Below are 27,192 nucleotides of genomic sequence, written 5' to 3' on the forward strand. Positions count from 1 at the left end.
AGTTCATAGTGGTTGAGCTAATACTGATCAAAGTTATATTGCTTGAGCTTATGCTAGTCAAGTTTATGTTCGTCAAAGTTACAAAGTGAGATTCTGACAGCAACCAATGGTTATTCGGTATGTCAGCATCATTCCAGTTATTTGCTGTTGCAGGCCAGAACACCAACAGGACAGTTCACTGAAGCTGTCAACAAGGATTTGATTAGTTTGCCCTTTCACTGTCTGTGAAGGGGCCCACCTGTCCAGCCAGCTTCTGGGTCGGTCACACGAGTTCTTTTGAACTCTGAAGGTCAGCGTCTAGGTATAAAGTTTATCATCAGTCTCTGGGCTCCTCCCTTGCAATTCTTTTGAGTCTACAATTCAGTTGCTTCCACAAGAGGGAAAACATGTGGTGCCTGCTTTTCGCTTCTCTGCTTACTGGTAAGAAATGGAGATGATTAACGAGTGCACAGAGGCTGTTTATGCAGAGAGTCTGTTTAGTTCAGAAAATTGACTTTTCATCTAATAATAAGCAATAACTTATGGCTGACTGCCTTTATAAAAATAACCTGTTAACTTCATTTGAAGCCTACTTGTGACAATAAGGGATTTTCATTTCATTTCATTTTTCAATACAACAACAACTTTAATTTATATATGACCCGTAAAACATCCCAAGGTGCTTTACAGGAGCGTTCTCAAACAAAATTTGACATCAAGACAGGCAAGGAGATATTAGGACAGGTAGCCCAATACTCGATCAAGAGGTAGATTCTGGGGACTCCCTTGAAGTTAGAGAGAGAGGCGCGAGGCAGAGAGATGATTCCAGACTTTAGAATTGTGGTATTTGAAGGCATAGCTGCCTGTGATGGAGCGATGAAAATCAGGGACGAACAAGAGACCAGGATTATGGGAGCATAGAGATCTTGGAGGATTGTAGGGCTGGAGGAAGTTACAGAGATAGGGAGGGGAGAGGAGGAATTTGAAAACATGGATGTGTGGTAGTACCAGGTATTGCGGTACCTAAGAGGCTGATGACCATTGGTTAGACCCAGGAGTCTACCATTGGCTGTTGTTACGTAGCTCCGCCCTGACAGGCGGAGTATAAGAAACGGTGCCGTCCCAGCAGCCTTCACTTTCTGTACCGAAGCTGCTGGGGAACAAATTCTAGTAGATTAAAGCCTTCAGTTATGAAATCACTTCGTCTTGAGTGTAATTGATCGCGCATCAGGACGTAAAGTTTAAAATTGAGCTGTTACTGGAACAGGAGCAAATACAGCTCAGTGAGTGCAGAGGTGATGGGCGAATGGGATTTGGTGCGAGTTAAGCTACGGGCAGCAGGGTTTTGGATGAGCTCAAGTTTACAGAAAGTGCAAGGCTGGCCGAGAGGGTTGGGAATGGGTGATATTGTGGAGGTGAAATCGAGTGGTGATGGAGTAGTTTTGGAGACAGAAGCTGATCTCAAAGCCAAGGTTGCAACAGTTTGGTTCAGCTTCAAACATGACCAACGAGGGGGGATGGGGGTCAGTGGCTCGACCCAAAGACAATGGATTCAGATTTACCAATATTTAGTTAGAAGGAATTTCTGCTCATCCAATACTGGACAAACATTGTGACAAATTAGAGACAGAGGCGGGATTAAGAGGGGTGGTGGGGTGGTAGAGCTGGGTGTTATCTGTGTACATGGAATTGCTACAGTGCAGAAGGAGTATTTACTGATGATATGAGGAAGAGGCAATTTGTAGATGAGAAACAGCAAGGAGCCAAGGGATAGCTCCTTGGGGAACTCCGGAGGTGACAGCATGGGCACGAGAAGAAAAGTCAATGCAGGATATTCTCTTACTGTCACTGGAAAGATAGACCCAAACCAGGCAGATGAGTACAGACGACCAGTAGATATAAATGGCTAAATAGATATAGGAAGTCAAACCCCCGTTCTTCTCTGCTTGTCCCAGGAAGGCATTGATTAATGTTTGGGTACATTTTCACGGCACTTGACTGCTCTCTTATGTATCCATGTTTGAGTTGAGGCAGTGATTGTTGTCTGGCTAATACATCGCGAGACCTCACGGCTGTGCCTAGTACCCATTCTAATGCCCACAAGCAGATGCTTGTCCCTACCAGCAAGGATCACTGTCAGCTTGGGAAACTCTGGCCATGCACAGAAATGCTATAGTGTTACCAGAGCTGCATGAGGTGAGACCCACTCACTCAGTCCAAATCAAGAGTCAAACCCAGGCCACTCTGGTGAGCATGGTCCAGTACTGCAGAGCACTGTGCGACTGACACACTGAACCATTCGGGAAGCTCAAAACAACATCCTAATAGAAAGTTGTAGAATATTATTTGTGGCATACAAGTGTCAGTCTAGCTTCAATTTAAGCAGTCTCACCTCTGAGTCGGAAGGCTCTACACACTGAGCACATAAACATGGCTGACCTGCCTGTGCAGCACTGTCAATGGTGCCATCTTTTGGATGAGGTCCTCTCATGTCTGCCCTCTCAGCTGGATGCAAAGGAGAGTAGCGGAGTTCTCTCTGCTGTACTGGCCAACATTTATTTCTCAACAATCATCCCGAAGGCAGGTTTATCTGGTCATTATCCCACTTACTGTCTGTGGAACCTTGCTGTGCATAGATTGGCTGGGTTTCTTTTGTGAGGGCCATGAAGAATCCAGCACGAGTTGAAGGATAGAAAGAAATAACATTTATTTACAATAACATATATATACAATAGCAGCAGTAACTCCCTTGCTGCTCACTCCTCTCTAGCTGGTTCCAAACTGGCCAGCTTTATTTATGCAGGGAATCTGCTAATGATTTCTCCGCCCCCCCTCATTGGGGAAGCTCATACTCCCAAAGGATTGTGGGATTGCCATTACTCCCCAGCCAGTGGTTAGCAGGCAGGTTATAACATCCCTCCCCCCCCAAAGTCCAAGGAATCCACTGGCGAAGGAGGGCATCGGACTCGTTTTGCCGCAGGCCAGACACCATTTGCACGAGGCGCTGGATCAGGCGGCATGTAGCAAGACGGGGAACAGCGCTTCCGTGATGAACGGCGTAACGGTTGTACATCCACGGCCTGTGGGCTTGAGGACTCCCCCTCTGAAGCGTCCTGTGTCTCCATCTCGGAGTTGGAGTCCGTTACCTCCGTCATCTTGGCGGCTCTATCTCCACGCGATTCTGCAACAACCTGCGCAGGCTTTGAGTGAGGCACCAGAGGAAGATTGTGAGGAATACTCTCCACTGTGTCTGGTCTCTGTGGCTGTAGAAATGAGCTCCGGGGGCGGGGAATCTTTGGAAGAGATGGTCTTCTGGACCGAACGTGGTCTACATGTTTGCGCTGGAGATGACCCTGGGCTTGCACCTGGTAAGAGATAGGGCCCGTTCGGCGAAAGATAACGCCAGGGACCCACTGGGCACCACCAGCAAAATTTCGAACGAACACTGGGTCACCGGGCGCAAACTGCCGAATCGGCTGATGCTGAGAAAAACCCTGTCCCTGTCGTTCTTGTGTGCGGCGTACTTTTGCGCCAATGTCCGGGAAAACCATGCTAAAGCGGGTGCGAATTCTCCGGCCCATTAGGAGTTCTGCGGGAGCTACCTCAGTCACCGCATGTGGAGTGGTCCTATATGAAAACAAAAAACGAGCCAGTTTCGTGTCCATAGACCCGGAAGACTGCTTCTTTAGGCCTCGTTTGAATGTCTGCACTGCGCACTCCGCCAACCCATTGGAAGCCGGTTGGTATGGAGCGGTGCGGATATGGCGTATGCCGTTCACCTTCATGAACCTTGTAGACTTCTCACTTGTGAATGGAGTGCGTTATCCGTGACCAGCACCTCGGGGAGGCCATGCATACTGAAAGACAAACGCATCTTCTTGATTGTTGCGTAGGACGTTGTGCCTACCATCTTATGCACCTCTAACCATTTAGACTGGGCATCGATTAATAGAAGGAACATGGATCCTTGAAAAGGGCTGGCGAAATCCGCATGTAAGCGTGCCCCAGGCCGCCCTGGCCATTCCCAGTGATGTAGGGGCGCGGCCGGCGGAAGCTTCTGATGCTCCTGGCAAATGGAGCAGTTTTGGGCCACCTTCTCAATGTCGGTGTCGAGGCCTGGCCACCAGACATAACTCCGGGCCAACATTTTCATTTTGGTCACACCCAGATGCCCACTGTGCAAGTCCCTTAGTATCAGCTCCTGTCCTTTTTCTGGGACAATCACACACGTCCCCCACAAGAGGATACCGTCTTCCACGCTAAATTCTGACAGCTTGGAGGAAAATGCCCGCAACTCGCCTGGGAGCTGTCTATGCTGCCCACCATACAGGACTATGTGCCGACCCTTTGACAGGACTGGCTCTGTCTGGGTCCACTCACGGATCTGTGATGCTGTGACAGGCAAGGAGTCCATAAAAGTTAGGGTTGCTAACACCTCACCGGTCGTGGGGGTCGACATGGGGTCGGTCGATAAAGGCAATTGGCTCAGTACGTCGGCATTCGCTATCTGCTTTCCTGGTTTGTGCTCCAGAGAATACTCGTGGGCAGGGAGCAACAAAGCCCAGCGCTGGATCCGTGCAGAAGCAATGGGCGGTATTGGGTTATCCTCTCTGAAAAGTCCCAGCAGAGGCTTATGATCAGTCACGATAGTGAAGTGGCGGCCATACACATACTGGTGGAAGCGTTTCACTGCAAAGACCACTGCCAGGCCCTCCTTCTCCATCTGCGCATACTTCTTTTCCGCTGCAGTCAATGTGCGGGAGGCGAAAGCTATCGGCTGCTCGGCCCCGTCCTCCATCTTGTGGGACAGGACGTCCCCAATACCGTACAGGGATGCATCACACGTGATGAGCAAAGGCTTTCCAGGATCATAGTGGGTTAGTAACCCAGACGACGACAATTATTGTTTTACCCGGCGAAAAACGGTTTCTTGCGGCTGACCCCAACCCCAGGTGTGATTCTTCTTTAGCAGAAGGTGCAACGGGGCCAGCGTAGATTGGGGAGGAACTTCCCCTAATAGCTTACGAGGCCGAGAAAAGAACGAAGATGCGAAGTGTCAGTCGGGGCGGGGGCCTGTTGAATTGCACGCACCTTCTCTGCGACGGGGTGCAAACCTTCGCGGTCCACCCGATAACCCAGGTAGACTACTTCCTTCGCCTGCATTTTCTGCGACGTAAACGGACTCCAGCCTCTGAAAAGCGTCAAAGGATAGCCGCCAAATTTTCCAAATGCTCCTTTTCCGACCTCCCTGTAACCAAACGTCGTCTAAGTAGACAGCGACACGCGGTAAACCTCTCAAGATGCCCTCCATGACGCGTTGAAGAATAGTGCAGGCAGAGGATACCCCAAAAGGCAACCGTGTATATTCATACAGGCCCCGGTGTGTATTAATAGTTACAGATGGCCGGGAGGCAAGGTCCAGCTCCAACTGTAGGTAGGCGTGACGCATATCTAATTTCGTGAACGAGAGCCCGCCTGCAAGCTTCATGTAGAGATCCTCTATGCGAGGCATTGGATATCGGTCGAGCCGGGGAGCCATATTCACTGTAAGTTTATAGTCGCCGCACAAGCGAACTATGGCATCTGGCTTCATTACAGGTACAATTGGTGCTGCCCAGTCAGCGAAACGTCCGGGCCTGATAATACCCAAGGTCTCCAAATGAGTGAGCTCCCCTTCTACCTTCTCGAGCAAGGCGTAAGGCACCGGGCGCACCTGGAAATAGCGCGGCGCGGCTCCTGGTTCGACTTGGATACGGGCTACGTCCCCTTTTATTTTCCCCAAACCAGGCTGGAATACATCTGGGTAGCGTCCTAGTACCTCCGTCAACCCTCCAGAACCTGTTTGGAGGGTGTGCTATCACTGCAGCCGCAAAGAGCGCAACCAGTCCCAACCCAACTGGCTGGGCCCGTCGCCGCCCACCGCAGTAAGTGGGAAACTCCCCTATTGGCGTCCATAAGCAACAGGGGTCATTGTAGGTGGCCAACCTGGCCTGTGTGTCGGTTAATGTAAGGGTCTGTATTCTCTGCTTGATGCGGTCAAAAGTCCTCTGGGCGATCATGGAGACCGCTGCGCCAGTGTCCAACACCATCTCAAGTGGGTGACCATTGACCCATACTGTCACCTTAATGGGGGCCACACGGGGAGCTGCCACACAATGCAGCTGCAGGCAGTCGTCCTCCGTCTCCACGTCCTCGGGAGTAGTCGCCGCAGTTCATTCAAATGGAAGGTACGGCCCCTGGGCTGGCCCCAGTTTCTGTCGGAATGACGGCGCCTCTGGCGCCTCCAGGACCGGCGTCCGCGACGGGCTCGGCGCCCACAAGTCCGACACGGACATAGCTTCTCATCCATTGGTTCTGGAGAAGGCTCCCTTCGGGGAGGAACGTCCGACGGCCACTGGCGTCGATCCGGACGTCGCCCCGTCCAAGGTACCACAGTGGTGCGGGGAGATGCTTTTGGATGGAAGGGGTTGCGCCCCAAGGCGTGCACCTCCATTCCCTGTAGCTCCTGCACTCCCTGTTCTGCGCTCTCTCGGGACAATACTATTTGAATGGCCTGTTGAAAAGTCAATGTTGGCTCAGCTAACAACTTTCTCTGGGTGGCCGCATTGTTAATACCGCAAACCAAATGGTTGCATAACATTTCTGACAAGGTCTCACCATAGTCACAGTACTCCGTAATCCTGCGTAGCCTGGATAGAAACTCTGCAAGGGATTCTCCTGGGGTCCTCTCAGCGGTATTAAACCGGTAACGCTGGACTATCGTGGATGGGGTTGGGTTAAAATGTTGCCCCACTAAGTTCACAAGTTCATCAATCACCTTGGTGTCCGGCGCAGCTATGTACGTAAGGCTCCTAATCACCCCAAATGTATGCGGGCCACAGGCGGTGAGCAAAATGACCACCCGGCGCTCATTTTCGGTGATGTTGTTTGCCCGGAAATAGTAACGCATCCGTTGTGTGTACTGGTTCCAACTTTCCAGCGCAGCATCAAAATCATCCAAACGTCCATACAGAGACATGGTGTAACAGGAAAACAACTTCCAACCTGTATCCAACAAAAATCCAGGGAGGTGGCTTCAACAGCGTAGACAGCTATCCACTTTAACCCTCATCGCCAGTTTTGTGAGGGCCATGAAGAATCCAGCACAAGTTGAAGGATAGAAAGAAATAACATTTATTTCCAATAACATATATATACAACACAGCAACTCCTTGCTGCTCACTCCTCTCTAGCTGGTTTCAAACTGGCTAGCTTTATTTATGCAGAGAATCTGCTAATGATTTATCCGCCCGCCCCCCCCCCCCATTGGGGAAGCTCATACTCCCAAAGGATTGTAGGATTGCCATTAGTCCCCAGCCAGTGGTAAGCAGGCAGCTTATAACAGTTTCCCTACATTACGCCAGTGACAACACTTCATTGGTGATAACACACTTGGGGACATCTTGAAGCCACAGAAGACGTTGTAGAAATGTGAGCTCTGAATGTTAGAAGCCCCGGATCTCAGTGTGGAGGAGAATCTAAGTTGATTGGCCCATTTCTGTGTTTCAGGTGCCCTCCTTGGAGAAGGTTTTCGGCCCAATGCCATCTGGCAGTTTCACAACATGATCAAGTGTGTTGTTCCAAACAGCCGCCCTGTCTTTGACTACAGCGATTATGGATGTTACTGTGGATTTGGAGGGTCTGGAATTCCAGTCGATGAACTGGACAGGTAATGTGAGCTCTTTCTGTTAACTGGGATGGAGGATTAAAGAGAAAGTGGGATGTTGTGCAGAGGAGAACCCATGTTCACTTAATGAGAAGAATTGGAGCAGGTACAAGTGCCTAGCCGTGTGTCAATCAACATTTTTAAGAAGAGTGGGAGAAGCATTTGAGCCTTTTAAAAAAAAATTCTTGGGATATGGGCATCACAAGCGAGGCCTGCATTTATTTTCCATCCCTAATTACCCCTAAGATGGTGGTGAGCTGTGTGGTCAGGTACTCGTACCGTGCTGTTAGATGAGAATGTTCCAGGCTTTTGGCCCAACGATGATGAAGGAATGATTGTATATTCCCAACTTGAGGTGGTGTGTTACTTAGAGTTGATGATTTTCCCATGCTCCCACTCCCCTTGTATGTCCAGGACATGATGGACAGGAATTTTCGAATTTCAAAGGAGAAAACGACAGGAAAACGAATGGTGTGCAAAATCCGTTTCTACAGCTCTCCCTAATTTTGCTTTGTTCGGGTGTGCAGTGTGATGCCCTCTGCCAACTTGAGACTGGACTCCTTCTTGCATCCAGCAGCCTGCTGTGTGTGCCTATTCGTACTCTCCTGTATACTGCCCCATAGAGGTATTCATCTGAGTCCTCTGCAGCAGAATTCATCTGTGACTGTGCCCTCCTGTGAGCTGGCATACCAACCATCCTTTACCCCTGGCCTGATTGCAATCTACTTTTGGCGGATGACTCTGCGCATCCTGACCCCAGCTCTCTACTAGCCTTCAAGGTATGTGCAGTGTCAGTATTTGAGCTCGTAATACGAGTGTCAGCTCAATTGACAGGGCCCCTTCATTAGTCCAGGGCTGTTGCACACTCTTTTGCCTTAGGCCTGCTGTGGTTGGGCCGGTGACAATTTCTGGGTGACTGAAAGCAGGAAAACCAAAGAGGAAAGTTGGTGTGAGGTCCATGAGGTGGAAGGTTATACCACCAGCAGCTTTTTCATCATGGCAGGTAGCAGTGGTGGGTGAGCTGGGGTTGATAAATGGGCCATAAGACAGGACGATAGTATCACCCTCAATATTCTCAGTGATGCTGGATGCAATGGGCTCTGTTGCAGATGGCTCAATGATGCTGAAGGCCATCACCTCTGTAGGGTTCAGGAGACAAAGTTATCCCTATACCCCACGGCTCTCCTCTGTTCCTTTCCATTGTATGCTACCCTTATCCTGCAAAACACAGAGGGAAGAATCACAGTTATTGTGTAGCACTGTGTTTGGGTTCTGAAAAGCTGACAGTTTGTGGGGGCAGCGAGAGGTGGGTGTGTGAGTAGGCAGGAGTCTTCAATACCAAGGGGTGCTGTTGGGTGAGTGATGGGAATTTGGTGCATTGAGCAGAATAAGAGGCTGGTGGTGTTGGTGGCTGAGAGGAACCATGTGAAGATACATTCACTGACCTTGGCCACCAGGGTGAGGTTTTAGAATTCTTGTGGCATTGCTGCCACTGCAACTCCCCCTCCCCCCCTGTTGAGTGCAGGAGAAGTTGGCAGTGCAAAGAGGACATCAGCAGCACAGGGCTGTAATAATGGTAATGAGGTCAGAGCACCAAATCTTTCTGCTGCCTATCTCCAAGGGGACTGGCACTGCCAGGTTGTGAATTGCGATCCCCCAAAAAACGATGCAAATACATTTTTAGCCCACAAGATCCATCAATATCTGATAAGAGAAACCAAGGCATCCTCCCTTTGTGAGAGCTATTCTGAGTCTTAGGAGAGAAAGATTTCCCTCTTTTAGTGGCTTAACCTTAATAATAGGTTTGTAGATAGTGTTTTCGGGTCCGGTGAACCTAAACCCGTCACAATCTACCCTAACAAAACCCCTCCATAATTTTATAGACCTCAATCAGATCACCCCTTGGCCTTCTCTTTTCTAGGGACGTGGAATTGAAGATTGGAATCTGAATCCAGAGTTGACAGGCTAGTGCTTTTGGCAGGTGTGGACAAGATTAGGATGAGGGGAATAGTGCACACAAATGTGTATTGCGGCTCCATGCAATTGCAGGATTCAGATGCCTGAAAATGGAGATTGAAGATTGGAATCTGAATCCAGAGCTGGGATGCTGATTGTTTTGTTATGATGTTCTTCATAGCGCCAAGGTCCCAGGTTCGATTCCCGGCTTGGGTCACTGTGCAGAGTCTGCACGTTCTCCCTGTGTCTGTGTGGATTTCCTCCGGGTGCTCCCATTTCCTCCCACAAGCTCAGAAAGACGCGTTGTTAGGTAATTTGGACATTCCGAATTCTCCCTTTGTGTATCCGAACAGGTGCCGGAATGTAGCGACCAGGGGCTTTTCACAGTAACTTCATTGCAGTGTTAATGTAAGCCTACTTGTGACAATAATGATTATTATTATTATTAGTGACTAACAGATTCCCCCCTCCCCCCGTGTATTAATTCAGATGCTGCCAGGTCCATGATCTTTGCTATGGAGGTACCAGCAACGTTAAGGAATGCCGGCCAATCTATGACAACCCCTACATCAAGCTGTACAAATACTCCTGTTCTGGGGGCATTGCCACCTGCGGCCGTAAGTACATCTCCCTTTAACCTTCTGCCATTCCGACTGTGATATCGCAGGGGGCTGTGGATGCTGATAGGTGGGGTGGAGTTCACCCAGTTCAATAGCTAACACAGTTGTCCAAAAATCAAAAACTGAACGTTTATTTAAAGGTCTTCAGATACTCAGCAAAACAGAAGAGAAAGGAATTAAACACCTAGCACTTCTCTGAGCCTAACTTTACAGACGGCCTATCCTTATTTAAACCTGGACAGCTAATCCATTTCCCAGGAAAATTTCAACACAGTATATAACAGTGACAGTCAGATTACCAGTATGGGTTCTCACATAGGCCAAAGTTCAATCCAAATCAGGCTTTTCGTAGAGCCTGAGGGCAGCAATAAGCACACAGCAAATTCTTCACTCTCCAAGCCACCTTCCTTGCATTCACCAAGTTGGCAGTGCTCTGTCTATATAGTCTACCAAGGCTATACAGCTGATCTTCATTGCACTGATTCATGATAAAGTTTGCTATCGGTCTGTCATGTGACTTATAGGTTTACTCCCTGTGGTCACCTTGGTAGGGGAAAACTGTCAAGAAACTGGAGAATCTTATGAGATAAGTACTGTCCTTCCAGCACCCAGCCCCTGGTGACATCACCTTACTCTAAAACTGTTGTATTCTCCTGGGCAACAAATTCTCACCTGTGGGCCATCTATCAGGTGTGAGGGTTGCCTGTGAGGCTGCTATTCCATGGGAAACATCACACCTAAGCCCATTATAGCTCTCCCCCCCCCCCCCCCCCCCCCCCCCGGCTGCCACTCTTATCACCAGCAGGGCTTGCTTAGGTTAATTCACTCATCACAAGACTGGGGATCAAACTGGCTCAGTTCCACATTAGGCAATGCACTTACTAGTTGATCCATCAGATATTCCAAAGCTTAAGTGTAGCGAGGCCACAGCAAAAGTCTCCGAAAGTATGGGCGGGATTCTCTCAGCCTGGGGCCGGGCCGGAGACCGGTGCAAATCGCGCCATGCTGCCCCGAAGCCGGCACGCGATTCTCCAATTGCCGCAGGATGGGCCAAGCGGCCGCCGTAAAAAAGCCGAGTCCCACCGGCCCCGTCTACACCTGCTCTCAGCCGGCAGGAACTCGACATGGAAGGGTCTGGGGGCGGCCTGTTGGGGGGGGGGGGGGGGGCGAGTCCGACCCCAGGGCGGGGGGCCTCTGGTGTGGCCTGGCCCGTGATCAGGGCCCACCGATTGGCGGGCCAGCCTCTCTGGCTGGGGGCCTCCTTTCTTCCGCGCCAGCCCCTTTAGCCCTGGTCCATGTTGCGTCGGGGCCGGAGTGTTGAAGGGAGCCACTGTGCATGTGTGCATTGGCGCTGGTGCCACTGCGCATGCGCAGATCCCGCAGCGACCAGTTGACGCCGGGATCAGCAGCTGGAACGGCGTGAACCGCTCCAGTGCTGTGCTGGCCCCCTGTAGGGGGTCAGAATTGCTGATTTGCTGATCCTGGGGCCATGTTGACAACGTCGGGAAACGCGATGGCATTTCCGGCAGGGTCAACACTTAGCCTCAGGATCACAGAATCCCGCCCTACATGTCCCCTTTTGTGAATAATATTGTTGTGAAGATAACATTGTGTGCTCTTGTGCATCTTGTGGCTATTGGAATACAGAATGTTTTGGCACAGTGAGGTTTAAGGCAGAAACTACCGCATCTTTTACAGAAAACTGGTTAAGTATTGAAAGCCATGGAAGCTGTGGGAAGAGACCAGTGAAGAAAAGTTAGCATGTGATTGTAGACAAGAGCTGATAGAGATTGTAGTGCACAAAGACTCCGAGAGATGAATAGAGTGAAGTCGATGAGGCTTTATTAAGCGTGACTGTTTCCCCCGCAGTTCAGTAGTAGACTGCCTGCGGGGGAGGACTCCAGGTATTTATACTCCACCTTCAGGGCGGAGCTAGAGGTCAACGTCCAACCAGGACCTGGGATCTGTCAGCCAATGACATCATGGCTTCACAGTCCCACATGACCCCTAATGCATACTACCACATTCACCCCTTGTTAAAAATGAACCCGGCGGGGTGATGCTTCGCATGGTGGTAAGGGTTTACAAGGCTGGTCCTGGGAGGAAAACTTTCGCATGTTATTACAGTATGTACAAGGTTTTTTTTTTCTCAAACTATTTACAGTAATCGTCAGGAAAAGACAAAATGTTCTCGTTAAAAGTCCACATATTGTACTGTTAGATCAACGCCACGAGTCGGTCGGGCGGTCTGGTCGTCCGTGTCGATCGCCTCGGCCCCGGTGGTGGTGGTGGTGCTTGTTCCGGTGTTGTCGTCTCCGGGAGCCTTACGGTTTCAGCTTGGGCTTCATTCCTGGTCGGGCCTGGGAGGAGGACTGATCCTCCTGGGAAGGGGGCGGTCGCGGGGTGCGGCGGTGGCAGGAAGGGGGGGGGTTGGGTGATTGGTGTCGGGGGGGTGTGTGTGTTGCCGGCGGGCGCCAGATCTCGCAGAGAGACCGTGTCCTGTTGGCCGTCGGGGTACTCCACGTAAGCGTACTGCGGGTTCGCGTGAAGGAGGTGAACCCTTTCGACCAACGGGTCCGACTTGTGCGCCCGCACGTGCTTTCGGAGCAAGATGGGTCCTGGGGCCGCCAGCCAGGTCGGCAGCGACGTTCCAGAGGAGGACTTCCTGGGGAAGACAAGGAGGCGCTCATGAGGCGTTTGGTTAGTGCTAGTACACAGTAGTGACCGGATGTAGTGGAGGGCGTCCGGAAGGACCTCCTGCCACCGTGAAACTGGGAGGTCCCTGGACCGTAGGGCCAGTAGGACGGTCTTCCAGACCGTGCCGTTCTCCCTCTCTACTTGCCCATTCCCCCGGGGGTTGTAGCTGGTCGTCCTGCTCGAGGCTATCCCGTTGCTGAGCAGGAACTGGCGCAGCTCGTCACTCATGAAGGAGGACCCCCTGTCGCTGTGGACGTATGTGGGGCAACCGAACAGTGTGAATATGGTGTTCAGGGCTTTAATGACTGTGGCCGCGGTCATGTCAGAAGAGGGGATGGCGAATGGGAAGCGGGAGTACTCGTCCACCACATTAAGGAAGTATGGTCGGTGGAGGGGAGGGGTCCTTTGAAATCCAGACTAAGGCGTTCAAAGGGGCGGGAAGCCTTAATCAGGTGCGCACCATCCGGCCTGAAAAAATGCGGTTTGCACTCTGCGCAGGTGTGGCAGTTCCTTGTGACTGTACGGACCTCCTCTAAGGAGTATGGGAGGTTGCGGGACTTGATAAAGTGGTAAAACCGAGTGACCCCCGGGTGGCAGAGGTCCTCGTGGAGGGTTTGGAGGCGGTTAATTTGTGCGTTGGCACATGTGCCGCGGGATAGGGCATCGGACGGCTCGTTCAGCTTTCCGGGACGATACAAGATCTCGTAGTTGAAGGTGGAGAGCTCGATCCTCCACCTTAAGTTCTTGTCGTTTTTGATTTTGCCCCGCTGTGCATTATCGAACATGAAGGCTGCCGACCGTTGGTCCGTGAGGAGAGTGAATCTCCTGCCGGCCAGGTAATGCCTCCAATGTCGCACACCTTCCACTATGGCTTGGGCTTCCTTTTCCACTGAGGAGTGGCGGATTTCTGAAGTGTGGAGGGTTCGGGAGAAAAAGGCCACAGGTCTGCCCGCTTGGTTAAGGGTGGCCGCTAGAGCTACGTCGGAGGCGTCGCTCTCGACCTGGAAGGGGAGGGACTCGTCGATGGCGCGCATCGTGGCCTTTGCGATATCCGCTTTGATGCGGCTGAAGGCCTGGCAAGCCTCTGTCGACAGAGGGAAGGTCGTGGCCTGTATTAGGGGGTGGGCCTTGTCTGCGTACTGGGGGACCCACTGGGCGTAGTATGAAAAGAACCCCAGGCAGCGTTTCAGGGCTTTTGAGCAGTGCGGGAGGGGAAATTCCATGAGGGCGCGCATACGTTCGGGGTCGGGGCCTATTATCCCATTGTGCACTACGTATCCCAGGATGGCCAGCCGGTTTGTGCTGAAAACGCACTTGTCCTCGTTGTACGTGAGGTTCAAGGCTTTAGCGGTCTGGAGGAATTTTTGGAAGTTGGCGTCGTGGTCCTGCTGATCGTGGCCGCAGATGGTTACATTGTCGAGATACGGGAACGTGGCCCGCAACCCGTGTTGATCAACCATTCGGTCCATCTCTCGTTGGAAGACCGAGACCCCGTTTGTGACGCCAAATGGGACCCTTAGGAAATGGTATAATCGCCCGTCTGCCTCGAAGGCTGTGTACTTGCGGTCACTTGGGCGGATGGGGAGCTGATGGTAGGCGGACCTGAGGTCCACGGTGGAGAAGACTTTATATTGGGCAATCCGATTGACCATGTCGGATATGCGGGGGAGAGGGTACGCGTCTAGTTGTGTGTACCTGTTGATGGTCTGGCTATAGTCTATGACCATCCTTTGCTTCTCCCCTGTCTTTACTACTACCACCTGTGCTCTCCAGGGACTATTGCTGGCCTGGATTATGCCTTCCTTTAGTAGCCGCTGGACTTCGGACCGAATGAAGGTCCGGTCCTGGGCGCTGTACCGTCTGCTCCTAGTGGCGACGGGTTTGCAATCCGGGGTGAGGTTTGCAAACAAGGACGGGGGTTGCACCTTGAGGGTTGCGAGGCCGCAGATAGTGAGTGGGGGTATTGGGCCGCCGAATTTGAAGGTTAGGCTCTGTAGATTGCACTGGAAGTCTAATCCCAGTAATGTGGGGGCGCAGAGTTGGGGAAGGACGTAGAGCCTGTAGTTTTTGAACTCCCTCCCTTGCACCGTTAGGGTAACTATGCAGAAGCCTTTGATCTGTATGGAGTGGGATCCTGCAGCTAGGGAAATCTTTTGTGCGCTGGGATGGGTGGTCAAAGAACAGCGTCTTACCGTGTCGGGGTGGATGAAGCTCTCCGTGCTCCCGGAGTTGACTACGCATGGTGTCTCGTGCCCGTTTATCAGCACCGTTGTCATCGTCGTCTGGAGTGTCCGGGGCCGAGCTTGGTCCAGCGTCATTGAAGCGAGACGTGGTTGTAGTAGTTGAGCGTCTTCTTCGAACCCCGTGGAGCCGTCGATACTGGGGTCCGTTGTTGCCGTCCAAGATGGCGTCGGGGGTGAACAAAATGGCTGCCCCCATGCATCGCACATGGCTGGGGGGTCACAAGATGGCGGCGGGGGTGGACAAAATGGCCGCCCCCATGCGTCGTACAGGTCTGGGGTGGTCCAAGATGGCGGCGCCCTTCCTCCCCTCGTGGTGGCCGGGACCCAAAATGGCGGCGTCTGCGGGTCGCACATGGGGCGCTGGGGGCGTTTGGGGAGCGTTAGGAACGCGCGGGGCTCCCTCATCTCTGGGGACAGCGGTGGTCGGGACCCAAATTGGTAGCGCCGGCGGGTCAGACATGGGGCGCGGGGGGGCGTTTGGGGGGGGTTAGAGACGCGCAGAACTCCTTCTTCTCCGGGGAGAGCAGTGGTCGGGACCCAAAGTGGTAGCGCCGGCGGGTCATACATGGGGCGCGGGGGGTTGGGGAGCGTATGCGGCGTGCAGGGCTCCCTGTTCTCCCGGGACTGCGGTGGTCGGGACCCAGAGTGGCTGCGCCTGCGGGTCATACATGGGGCGCTGGGGGGGTTGGGGAGCGTAAACGGCGTGCAGGGCTCCCTGTTCTCCCGGGACAGCGGCGACCTCGCGGGACCGGCACACAGCAGCGAAATGGCCCTTTTTCCCGCAGCTCTTGCAGATCGCTGCGCGGGCCGGGCAGCGCTGCCGGGGGTGTTTCGCCTGGCCGCAGAAATAGCAGCGGGCGCCCCCGGTGCGACTTGGCGTTTGGACCGCGCAAGCCTGTGTGGTGTCCGGGGGAGGGGGTGGGTTTGTCGCGACGGGTACGTACAGAGCCCAATAGGCTGCCGCGCGGTCGGGGCCGTAGGCGCGGGTATTTCGCGCGGCCACGTCTAGGGAGGCTGCTAGGGCCCGTGCCTCTGAGAGTCCTAGCGACTCTTTTTCTAGAAGTCTTTGGCGGATTTGGGAGGAGTTCATACCTGCCACAAAAGCATCGCGCATTAACATGTCCGTGTGTTCATTTGCGTTCACCGACGGGCAGCTGCAGGCTCGTCCCAAAATTAGTAGTGCGGCGTAGAATTCATCTATCGATTCTCCGGGACTTTGCCGTCTCGTTGCGAGTTGATAGCGAGCGTAGATCTGGTTTACTGGGAAAGCCTCATCAACTTCACTCTATTCGTCTCTCGGAGTCTTTGTGCGCTACAATTTATTAAGCGTGACTAAAGGACTATGGAGCTCAGGATCATCCCGGAATGCCTGAGGATCAGCCCCCATGCAGTGAACGCGGCAGCAGCTTTCAAGCACTGGCAGACTTGTTTTGAGGCCTACCTCAGAACAGCCACCGGCCGGGTCACAGAAGACCAAAAACTACAGGTCCTGCACTCGAGGTTAAGCACGGAGATTTTCTCTCTCATCGAAGACGCAGAGGATTTCCAGACGGCGTTCGCAGCACTAAAAAGTCTACCACTGAACTGCGGGGGAAACAGTCACGCTTAATAAATTGTAGCGCACAAAGACTCCGAGAGACGAATAGAGTGAAGTCGATGAGGCTTTATTAAGCGTGACTGTTTCCCCCGCAGTTCAGTAGTAGACTGCCTGCGGGGGAGGACTCCAGGTACTTATACTCCACCTTCAGGGCGGAGCTAGAGGTCAACGTCCAACCAGGACCCGGGATCTGTCAGCCAATGACATCATGGCTTCACAGTCCCACATGACCCCTAATGCATACTACCACAGAGATGCAATAGGCTGAATGGTCTTAATCTGTGTTGTAAACCCCTGTGGCTCTGCAGTTCTATCTAATCCAACCTCCAGTTCAAATAATAAAAATATTTGTTCGGGCAAGAACAAGCAATATAATCAGAAAAATAATTCTTCTTTAAGATACTGATATGCAAATAAAGTTTGAATACAGGCTGGGGGAAAATACCTTTGTACTAGGCAATGTTGCCGGTGGGTCAATGTTTGGGCAAGAGTGATGCCAAGATATATTGCCATTAGGTTGTGAGTGAGTGGTCGATCACAGAACTCGATATGAAGTCCTTCCCTGGCCTTTGAGTTGTCCAGGTGGGAGGCTCGAAAAGCAGTCATGGTAGTGTTTGTCAAAGTCTCTGGGCAGGATACTCCATCCCGCTGCTCCTGTTTTCTGGTGCGGCGCGCACCCACTGGCAACGGAATTCTCCGTCCTGCAGCCGGCCAGTGGGGTTTCTCAATGTGGGCAGCCCCACGCCGTTAGGAAATCCCCAAATTAGCGGAGAATCCAGCCCTCTATTTTCTGAAGTAGGCTTCCGGAGAATATAGATCTTCAATGAGTCTTTTCTCAATGTCCTGATGTTCCTTATCCTGCAACGCCAGGGCCAAGTCACCAACATATATGAGGAGCCATGACTTTATGGGAAGGTGGGCAGCACGGTAGCACAAGTGGATAGCGCTGTCGCTTCACAGCGCCAGGGCACCAGGTTCGATTCCCCGCTGGGTCACTGTCTGTGCGGAGTCTGCACGTTCTCCCCGTGTCTGCGTGGGTTTCCTCCGGGTGCTCCGGTTTCCTCCCACAGTCCAAAGATGTGCAGGTTAGGTAGATTGGCCGTGATCATAGAATTTACAGTGCAGAAGGAGGCCATTCGGCCCATCGAGTCTGCATCGGCTCTTGGAAAGAGCACCCTACCCAAGGTCTACACCTCCACCCTATCCCCATAACCCAGTAACCCCACCCAACACTAAGGGCAATTTTGGACACTATGGGCAATTTAGCATGGCCAATCCACCTAACCCGCACATCTTTGGACTGTGGGAGGAAACCCACATCTTTGGACTGTGTGATAAATTGCCCTTAGTGACCAAAAAGATTAGGAGGGGTTATTGGGTTACGGGTCGGTGCAGATTCGATGGGCCGAATGGTCTCCTTTTGCACTGTATGTTCCATGTTCTATATATATTGAGGAGAGCCAGTGCAAGTACTGATTCCATAAGACCATAAGACATAGGAGTGGAAGTCAGGCCATTCGGCCCATCGAGTCCACTCCACCATTCAATCATGGCTGATTTCAACTCCATTTACCTGCTCTCTCTCCATAGCCCTTAATTCCTCGAGAAATCAAGAATTTATCAACTTCTGTCTTAAAGACACTCAAGGTCCCGGCCTCCACCGCCCTCTGTGGCAATGAATTCCACAGACCCACCACTCTCTGACAGAAGAAATTTCTCCTCATCTCTGTTCTAAAGTGACTCCCTTTTATTCTAAGGCTGTGCCCACGGGTCCTAGTCTCCCCTGCTAATGGAAACAACTTCCCTACATCCACCCGATCTAAGCCATTCGTTATCTTGTAAGTTTCTATTAGATCTCCCCTCAACCTCCTGAACTCCAATGAATATAATCCCAGGATCCTCAGACGTTCATCGTATGTTAGGCCTACCATTCCTGGGATCATCCGTGTGAATCTCTGCTGGACCCGCTCCAGTGCCAGTATGTCCTTCCTGAGGTGTGGGGCCCAAAATTGCTCACAGTATTCTAAATGGGGCCTAACTAATGCTTTATAAAGCTTCAGAAGTACATCCCTGCTTTTATATTCCAAACCTCTTGAGATGAATGACAACATTGCATTTGCTTTCTTAATTACGGACTCAACCTGCAAGTTTACCTTTAGAGAATCCTGGACTAGGACTCCCAAATCCCTTTGCACTTCAGCATTATGAATTTTGTCACCGTTTAGAAAATAGTCCATGCCTCTATTCTTTTTTCCAAAGTGCAAGACCTCGCACTTGCCCACGTTGAATTTCATCAGCCATTTCTTGGACCACTCTCCTAAACTGTCTAAATCTTTCTGCAGCCTCCCCACCTCCTCCATACTACCTGCCCCTCCACCTATCTTTGTATCATCGGCAAATTTAACCAGAATGCCCCCAGTCCCATCATCTAGATCGTTAATATATAAAGAGAACAGCTGTGGCCCCAACACTGAACCCTGAGGGACACCACTCGTCACCGGTTGCCATTCCGAAAAAGAACCTTTTATCCCAACTCTCTGCCTTCTGCCTGACAGCCAATCGTCAATCCATGTTAGTACCTTGCCTCGAATACCATGGGCCCTTATTTTACTCCGCAGTCTCCCGTGAGGCACCTTATCAAAGGCCTTTTGGAAGTCAAGATAGATAACATCCATTGGCTCTCCTTGGTCTAACCTATTTGTTATCTCTTCAAAGAACTCTAACAGGTTTGTCAGGCACGACCTCCCCTTACTAAATCCATGCTGACTTGTCCTAATCCGACCCTGCACTTCCAAGAATTTAGAAATCTCATCCTTAACAATGGATTCTAGAATCTTGCCAACAACCGAGGTTAGGCTAATTGGCCTATAATTTTCCATCTTTTTCCTTGTTCCCTTCTTGAACAGGGGGGTTACAACAGCGATTTTCCAATCCTCTGGGACTTTCCCTGACTCCAGTGACTTTTGAAAGGTCATAACTAACGCCTCCACTATTTCTTCAGCTATCTCCTTTAGAATTCTAGGATGTAGCCCATCTGGGCCCGGGGATTTATCAATTTTTAGACCTCTTAGTTTCTCTAGCACTTTCTCCTTTGTGATGGCTACCATATTCAACTCTGCCCCCTGACTCGCCGGAATTGTTGGGATATTACTCATGTCTTCTACTGTGAAGACTGACGCAAAGTACTTATTCAGTTCCTCAGCTATTTCCTTGTCTCCCATCACAAAATTACCAGCGTCATTTTGGAGCGGCCCAATGTCAACTTTTGCCTCCCATTTGTTTTTAATGTATTTAAAGAAACTTTTACTATCATTCCTAATGTTACTGGCTAGCCTACTTTCAAATTTGATCCTCTCTTTCCTTATTTCTCTCTTTGTTATCCTCTGTTTGTTTTTGTAGTCTTCCCAATCTTCTGACTTCCCACTACTCTTTGCCACATTATAGGCTTTCTCTTTTGCTTTGATGCATTCCCTAACTTCCTTTGTCAGCCATGGCTGCCTAATCCCCCCTCTGATAACCTTTCTTTTCTTTGGGATGAACCTCTGTACTGTGTCCTCAATTACTCCCAGAAACTCCTGCCATTGCTGTTCTACTGTCTTTCCCACTAGGCTCTGCTCCCAGTGGATTTTCATCAGTTCCTCCCGCATGCCCCTGTAGTTACCTTTATTTAACTCAGTACGAAGTCTTACAACACCAGGTTAAAGTCCAACAGGTTTGTTTCGATGTCACTAGCTTTCGGAGCGCTGCTCCTTCCTCAGGTGAATGAAGAGGTATGTTCCAGAAACACATATATAGACAAATTCAAAGATGCCAAACAATGCTTGGAATGCGACCATTAGCAGGTGATTAAATCTTTACAGATCCAGAGATGGGGTAACCCCAGGTTAAAGAGGTGTGAATTGTATCAAGCCAGGACAGTTGGTAGGATTTCGCAGGCCAGATGGTGGGGGATGAATGTAATGCGACATGAATCCCAGGTCCCGGTTGAGGCCGCACTCATGTGTGCGGAACTTGGCTATAAGTTTCTGCTCGGCGATTCTGCGTTGTCGCGCGTCCTGAAGGCCGCCTTGGAGAACGCTTACCCGGAGATCAGAGGCTGAATGCCCTTGACTGCTGAAGTGTTCCCCGACTGGAAGGGAACATTCCTGCCTGGTGATTGTTGCGCGATGTCCGTTCATTCGTTGTCGCAGCGTCTGCATGGTCTCGCCAATGTACCACGCTTCGGGACATCTTTTCCTGCAGCGTATGAGGTAGACAACTCGGCCAACGTTGTCTACCTCATACGCTGCAGGAAAGGATGTCCCAAAGCGTGGTACATTGGCGAGACCATGCGACAACGCATGAACGGACATCGCGCAACAATCACCAGGCAGGAATGTTCCCTTCCAGTCGGGGAACACTTCAGCAGTCAAGGGCATTCAGCCTCTGATCTCCGGGTAAGCGTTCTCCAAGGCGGCCTTCAGGACGCGCGACAACGCAGAATCGCCGAGCAGAAACTTATAGCCAAGTTCCGCACACATGAGTACGGCCTCAACCGGGACCTGGGATTCATGTCGCATTACATTCATCCCCCACCATCTGACCTGCAAAATCCTACCAACTGTCCTGGCTTGATACAATTCACACCTCCTTAACCTGGGGTTACCCCATCTCTGGATCTGTAAAGATTTAATCACCTGCTAATGGTCGCATTCCAAGCATTGTTTGGCATCTTTGAATTTGTCTATATATGTGTTTCTGGAACATACCTCTTCATTCACCTGAGGAAGGAGCAGCGCTCCGAAAGCTAGTGACATCGAAACAAACCTGTTGGACTTTAACCTGGTGTTGTAAGACTTCGTACTGTGCTCACCCCAGTCCAACGCCGGCATCTCCACATCTATATTTAACTGTAACACCTTTACATCTGATTCTACCTTCTTTCTTTCAAATTGGAGATTGAATTCTACCATATTATGATCACTACCTCCTAAGTGCTCCCTTACTTTAAGATCTTTAATCAAGTCTGGCTCATTACATAACACTAAGTCCAGAATGGCCTGTCCCCTCGTGGGCTCCATCACAAGCTGTTCCAAAAACCCTCCTGTAAACATTCAATGAATTCCCTTTCCTTGGGTCCACTGGCAGCATTATTTACCCAGTCCACCTGCATATTGAAGTCCCCCATGATCACTGTGACCTTGCCTTTCTGACATGCCCTTTCTGTTTCGTAGTGCATTTTGTGCCCCCGGTCCTGACCACTGTTAGGAGGCCTGTACATAACTCCCATTATGGTTTTTTTGCATTTGTGGTTCCTCAACTCTACCCACACAGACTCCACATAATTCCATTTTGCCTTTCTCTTCTAAAATACTTTTGTTTTCATAAAGTATGTTCATAACATTTTCCATAATAACAAACAATCATCATAAATACAAGAATCAAACACAGTAAGCAAAGAAAAAGTAATAAAAAACTTAAAAGCTATGGGCAAAATTCTCCGCTTGGGAGACTCAGGGCTCCAGAAAAATTTCATAAGTGTGGTCGCGAGTGCGAATTGCTGCGAGCTTCCCGGCGCTCGTCCCAGCGAGGCCGGCAACGCAATTCAATGTTAATTGGTCACGGGCTTCTTGTCGCAAATGAAAGCTCGCCAGCTGATTCGCCGGCACCGCGCTCGCCAGACCCCCACTTTAGCACAGGGCTAAATCACTGGCTTTGAAAGCAGACCCAGGCAGGCCAGCAGTACGGTTCGATTCCCATAACAGCCTCCCCGAACAGGCGCCGGAATGTGGCGACTAGGGGCTTTTCACAGTAACTTCATTTGAAGCCTACTTGTGACAATAAGCAATTTTCATTTTTTTTCCATTTTTAGCAAGGTTGAGCAGCACTTAAGCTGCACTTGCTCAGCCAGCCCCAGCCAGCTCGCAATAATGGTACCGAGAAGATCGGCCTCACGATTCGGGGATGCTGACCTGGGGAGGCTGCTAGATGCCATGGAGGCCAGGAGGGTTGTCCTATTTCCCCGAGGGTCACAGAGAATCAGCCACAAGGCAGCCAGTGCTGCCTGGGATGAGGTGGCGGCAGCTGTCAGCTCGGGGAGTGTGGCCAGGAGCACTGGCCTTCAGTGCCGTAAGAAGGTCAAAGACCGACACCGGGCAGCATGAGTCAATAGACACCGACACCCCCCCCCCCCCCCCGCCGCTCCCCCCCCAAGGGAGCATTTCCCCTCCCCCAACTCCCTGCGCAATCCCCAACCCTTCCTCCACCTCCTCCCCCTTCTACCCCCCCCCCCCCCTCAACTCTCCCTTCACACCGCTCCCCCACCACTGTGTCCTCTCTGTGTCTCCTCAGGAAAAGCTCTCCAATAATCGGTGGGAGATGGCCCAGACTTTAGAATTCTCACCTCCTTCGAGGAACCTGCCCTGGAGGTGACTGGGGTGGCCAAGAACAGATCAGTCACCCACGCGGAGACTGGCGGACGCCGCAGAGGTGAGGCTCCACCAGGCTTCACCCGGAGGACTTGTCAAACGTGAGCTGTTATTGCCTTACTGACTAACCCACCCCTCCCACTGACCACATGTCCATTCTCCCGCAGGTCATCCAACCAACGGCGCCGGCCCACCCCAGGCGGTCCCTTCTCCTGACTCCGAGGAGAACACCTCGGAGGAGACCTCTGAGGATGCAACTGTTATAGTCACGGCACAGCTAACATCCCCACCCTCCACCAGCGCAGATACAGACACCTCGGTGGCACATGTTAGTGGTCAGGCTTCTGGGGCACAATCTGGTGAGCACCACACTGCTGCTGATGCACATCAGGTGGAGGCAGGAAACCCCAGGCAAGGCAGCAGTCGGAGGGCTGCTGGATCCCAGGTCCCAACTGGGTCCCAGCCTGATGCTGAGCCTGTGATGCAGAGGACTCAGAGCTGATGAAGACATTAAGGTGCAGCCGTGATATTCAGAGCGAGATGTCAGTGTCACTCCAGCAGATCCATAGCTGATTGGCGTAGTCCCAGAGGCTACGAGCGCAGGAGATGGCGCCGCAATGAGGGACACCGAGGCCAACACTGCTAGGGTGGCGACCGCAGTGGAGAGCCTGGTGCACGATGTCGGCACCATTAGTGAAGGTGTCCAAGGCGTGGCACAGTCAGTGACAGTCATGGCTGGTGGTCTCAGCAGAATGTCCGCCTCGCTGGGGGATGTGACCCAGTATCAGACTGACCTTGATGAGGTGCTGTGGGACATGTCCCGCTCTCAGATGGCAATGGTCGAGGCCCTGCGGAGCTTCTCCCAGTTGCAGGTGGACATGGCCGAGGTGCTGCAGAGCATGGCCCAGTCACTGATGAGCATCGCTGAGGGTAACGACACGATGGTGCAGACCATGGGGAACCGCCAGGGCTCGCAGAGCCAGATGATGCAGGGGCATCCGGGGCTCGAATCAGCTGCCCCTCTGTCCCAAGGTGAACCCCAGGGCCCTATGGGCACAGACCGGGAGGAGGGGGTGCTGAGTGCCAACTCAAACCTGTCCCATGGAGTGGGGATGGTGGCCGCCAGCTCCCCCAAGGTCCACCCCTCTGATGAGGCTGCGTTTCGGGGTCAGTACACGGTACAGGGTGGCACGGCTGTGCATTTGCTGCCAACAAGTGAGCCGGGGCCCACTGACCCCAGAGCCCCCAGGGGCATCGAAGGCCATAGGAAGAGGTAAGCAGCTGGCTGCCTCCACCTCTGATGTGCATCCTGGGGAGACACCTAGACGTAGTGGAGGAGCTAGGATGGCCAAGCACGTTGAGGATCACTGAGGGTATCAGGGGAGGGGTGGGAGGGAGGGGGGGGCGGTAGACAGGGGGTGGGGAGGAGAGGGTGGGTTGGGGGCGGGGGTGGCAATGCCACCGGGAGTGGGGTATTGCATAACACATTAAACACCTTTTTGCACAACCATTACAATGCCTCTGTCACTTTCTTCCGCAATGCGGGCTGACCTCCGGACCCTTTGCCCATCTCTCCAGACATCACCCCCTTCCCTGTGGCACTCACCAGCCTTCTGGCCGTGGACATGTCCCCGGGGCTGTGTCCCATCCCCTGGGTGTTCGGATGTTGCGTGTATGGTATTGCCTCCCTCAGTGTTCAAGCAAAATGTCCAGGCATCATGGTGTGATTGGGTTGCTAGGCAATGACTCCCACATGCTACATGGCCCGCCCATGGGTATCCACTTGGCTTGTGTGAAGTGCCCACTTAACCACTGTGGTAAACCACTGTTGCACCTATATTAGGTGATGTACGGTAGGACCTGTACTACAGGTACGGCGGTAGTCCCTGCCTGCTGGCTCCGCCCAGTAGGCGGAGTATCAACATGTGTGTCCTCCGTGCAGCAGCCATTTCGCCAGCTGCTGTGGGAGGCCACACATCTTAGAGCAATGAAGCCACAGTTGTATTCAACTCTCGTCTTTGTCCAATTGATCGTGCATCAATTTATTGCTCTAAGATTTTCAGAAGATGGATCTCCGTATCAAGCCAGATCGCCTGCAGCTGGATCCGCAATCAAGCCACGCCATAAAGGACTTTCAGCACTGTATGGCTTGTTTCGAGGCGTACATCAGGTCTGCACCAGACCCTGTTCCGGTGGTTCAGAAAATACAGATACCGTGCTCGAGGTTGAGCTCCAACGTCTTTCCGCTGATTGGATTGGATTTGTTTATTGTCACGTGTACCGAGGTATAGTGAAAAGTATTTTTATGCGAGCAGCTCAACATATCATTAAGTACATGAGAAGAAAAGGGAATAAAAGAAAATACATAATAGGGCAACACAACATATACAATGTAACTACATAAGCACTGGCATCGGATGAAGCATACAGGGTGTAGTGTTAATGAGGTCAGTCCATAAGAGGGTCATTGAGGAGTCTGGTGACAGTGGGGAAGAAGCTGTTTTTGAGTCTGTTCGTGCGTGTTCTCAGACTTCTGTATCTCCTGCCCGATGGAAGAAGTTGGAAGAGTGAGTAAGCCGGGTGGGAGGGATCTTTGATTATACTGCCCGCTTTCCTCAGGCAGCGGGAGGTGTAGATGGAGTCAATGGATGGGAGGCAGGTTCGTGTGATGGACTAGGCGGTGTTCACGACTCTCTGAAGTTTCTTGCGGTCCTGGGCCGAGCAGATGCCATACCAGGCTGTGATGCAGCCCGATAGGATGCTTTCTATGGTGCATCTGTAAAAGTTGGTAAGAGTCAATGTGAACATGCTGAATTTCCTTAGTTTCCTGAGGAAGTATAGGCGCTGTTGTGCTTTCTTGGTGGTAGCGTCGACGTGGGTGGACCAGGACAGATTTTTGGAGCTGTGCACCCCGAGGAATTTGAAACTGCTAACCATCTCCACCTCGGCCCCGTTGATGCTGACAGGGGTGTGTACAGTACTTTGTTTCCTGAAGTCATTTACCAGCTCTTTAGTTTTGCTGGCATTGAGGGAGAGATTGTTGTCACTACACCACTCCACTAGGTTCTCTATCTCCCTCCTGTATTCGGACTCATCGTTATTTGAGATCCGGCCCAGTATGGTCATATCGTCAGCAAACTTGCAGATGGAGTTGGAACCAAGTTTTGCCACGCAGTCGTGTGTGTACAGGGAGTAGAGTAGGGGGCTAAGTACGCAGCCTTGCGGGGCACCGGTGTTGAGGACTATTGTGGAGGAGGTGTTGTTGTTCATTCTTACTGATTGTGGTCTGTTGGTCAGAAAATCGAGGATCCAGTTGCAGAGTGGGGAGCCAAGTCCTAGGTTTTGGAGCTTTGAGATGAGCTTGGCTGGGATTATGGTGTTGAAGGCGGAGCTGTAGTCAATCCAGGACGCGCCGAACTACGACGAAGCCATGGCGCTACTTAAAGAAAATTACACCCAGCGGACGAACACGCTCTTCGCCAGACACGTACTCGCCACTCGCTCTCAACTCCCTGGTGAGTCCATAGAAGACTTCTGGCCAGCCCTAATCCCACTAGTCCGGGACTGTGACTGTCAGGCCATTACGGACACTGAACATTCAAACCTCCTTATGCGGGACGCTTTTGTCACGGGGATTGGGTCGGACCTCATACGCCAGCAACTTTTAGAAGGGGCCACGCTCGATCTTGCAGTGACAAAGAAGCGAGCGCTCTCTATGACGGTCGCCTTGCGACATATTCAGGCCTACACCCCCAGCCGTGCGGCCCACCCCTCCTATGCATTGTGGACCCCACAGATGGCCGCCCCAGCGGGGGCATTACCCAGCCAATATGCCTGCGCCACGCGCCAGCCAGCTAACCCCGGGGGTCGCCGCTGTTACTTTTGGGGCCAGCAAAAACACCCCCGCCAACGCTGCCCGGCCCGCGCTGCCCTTTGTAAGGCTTGCGGTAAGAAGGGGCACTTCGCTGAGGTGTGCCAGGCCTGCGCA

General features: G+C 51.9%; 1 protein-coding gene across 2 annotated transcripts in view; it reads left to right on the top strand.

Annotated features, from left to right (window-relative positions):
* The first annotated feature begins 351 nt into the window (after positions 1-351).
* Positions 352-27,192, top strand: part of LOC140410392 (phospholipase A2, minor isoenzyme-like) — a 61,632-nt gene continuing 34,791 nt past the window's right edge. For both annotated transcript variants that reach the window (XM_072498468.1, XM_072498460.1), the window contains exons 1-3: positions 352-420; positions 7,528-7,687; positions 10,130-10,257. In XM_072498468.1, the coding sequence (XP_072354569.1) occupies positions 387-420; positions 7,528-7,687; positions 10,130-10,257 (322 nt within the window). In that variant the 5' untranslated portion in view covers positions 352-386. The remainder of the gene's footprint in view (positions 421-7,527; positions 7,688-10,129; positions 10,258-27,192) is intronic.

Source organism: Scyliorhinus torazame, chromosome 1 (genome assembly GCF_047496885.1).
Source record: "Scyliorhinus torazame isolate Kashiwa2021f chromosome 1, sScyTor2.1, whole genome shotgun sequence".
Classification (NCBI taxonomy): domain Eukaryota; kingdom Metazoa; phylum Chordata; class Chondrichthyes; order Carcharhiniformes; family Scyliorhinidae; genus Scyliorhinus; species Scyliorhinus torazame.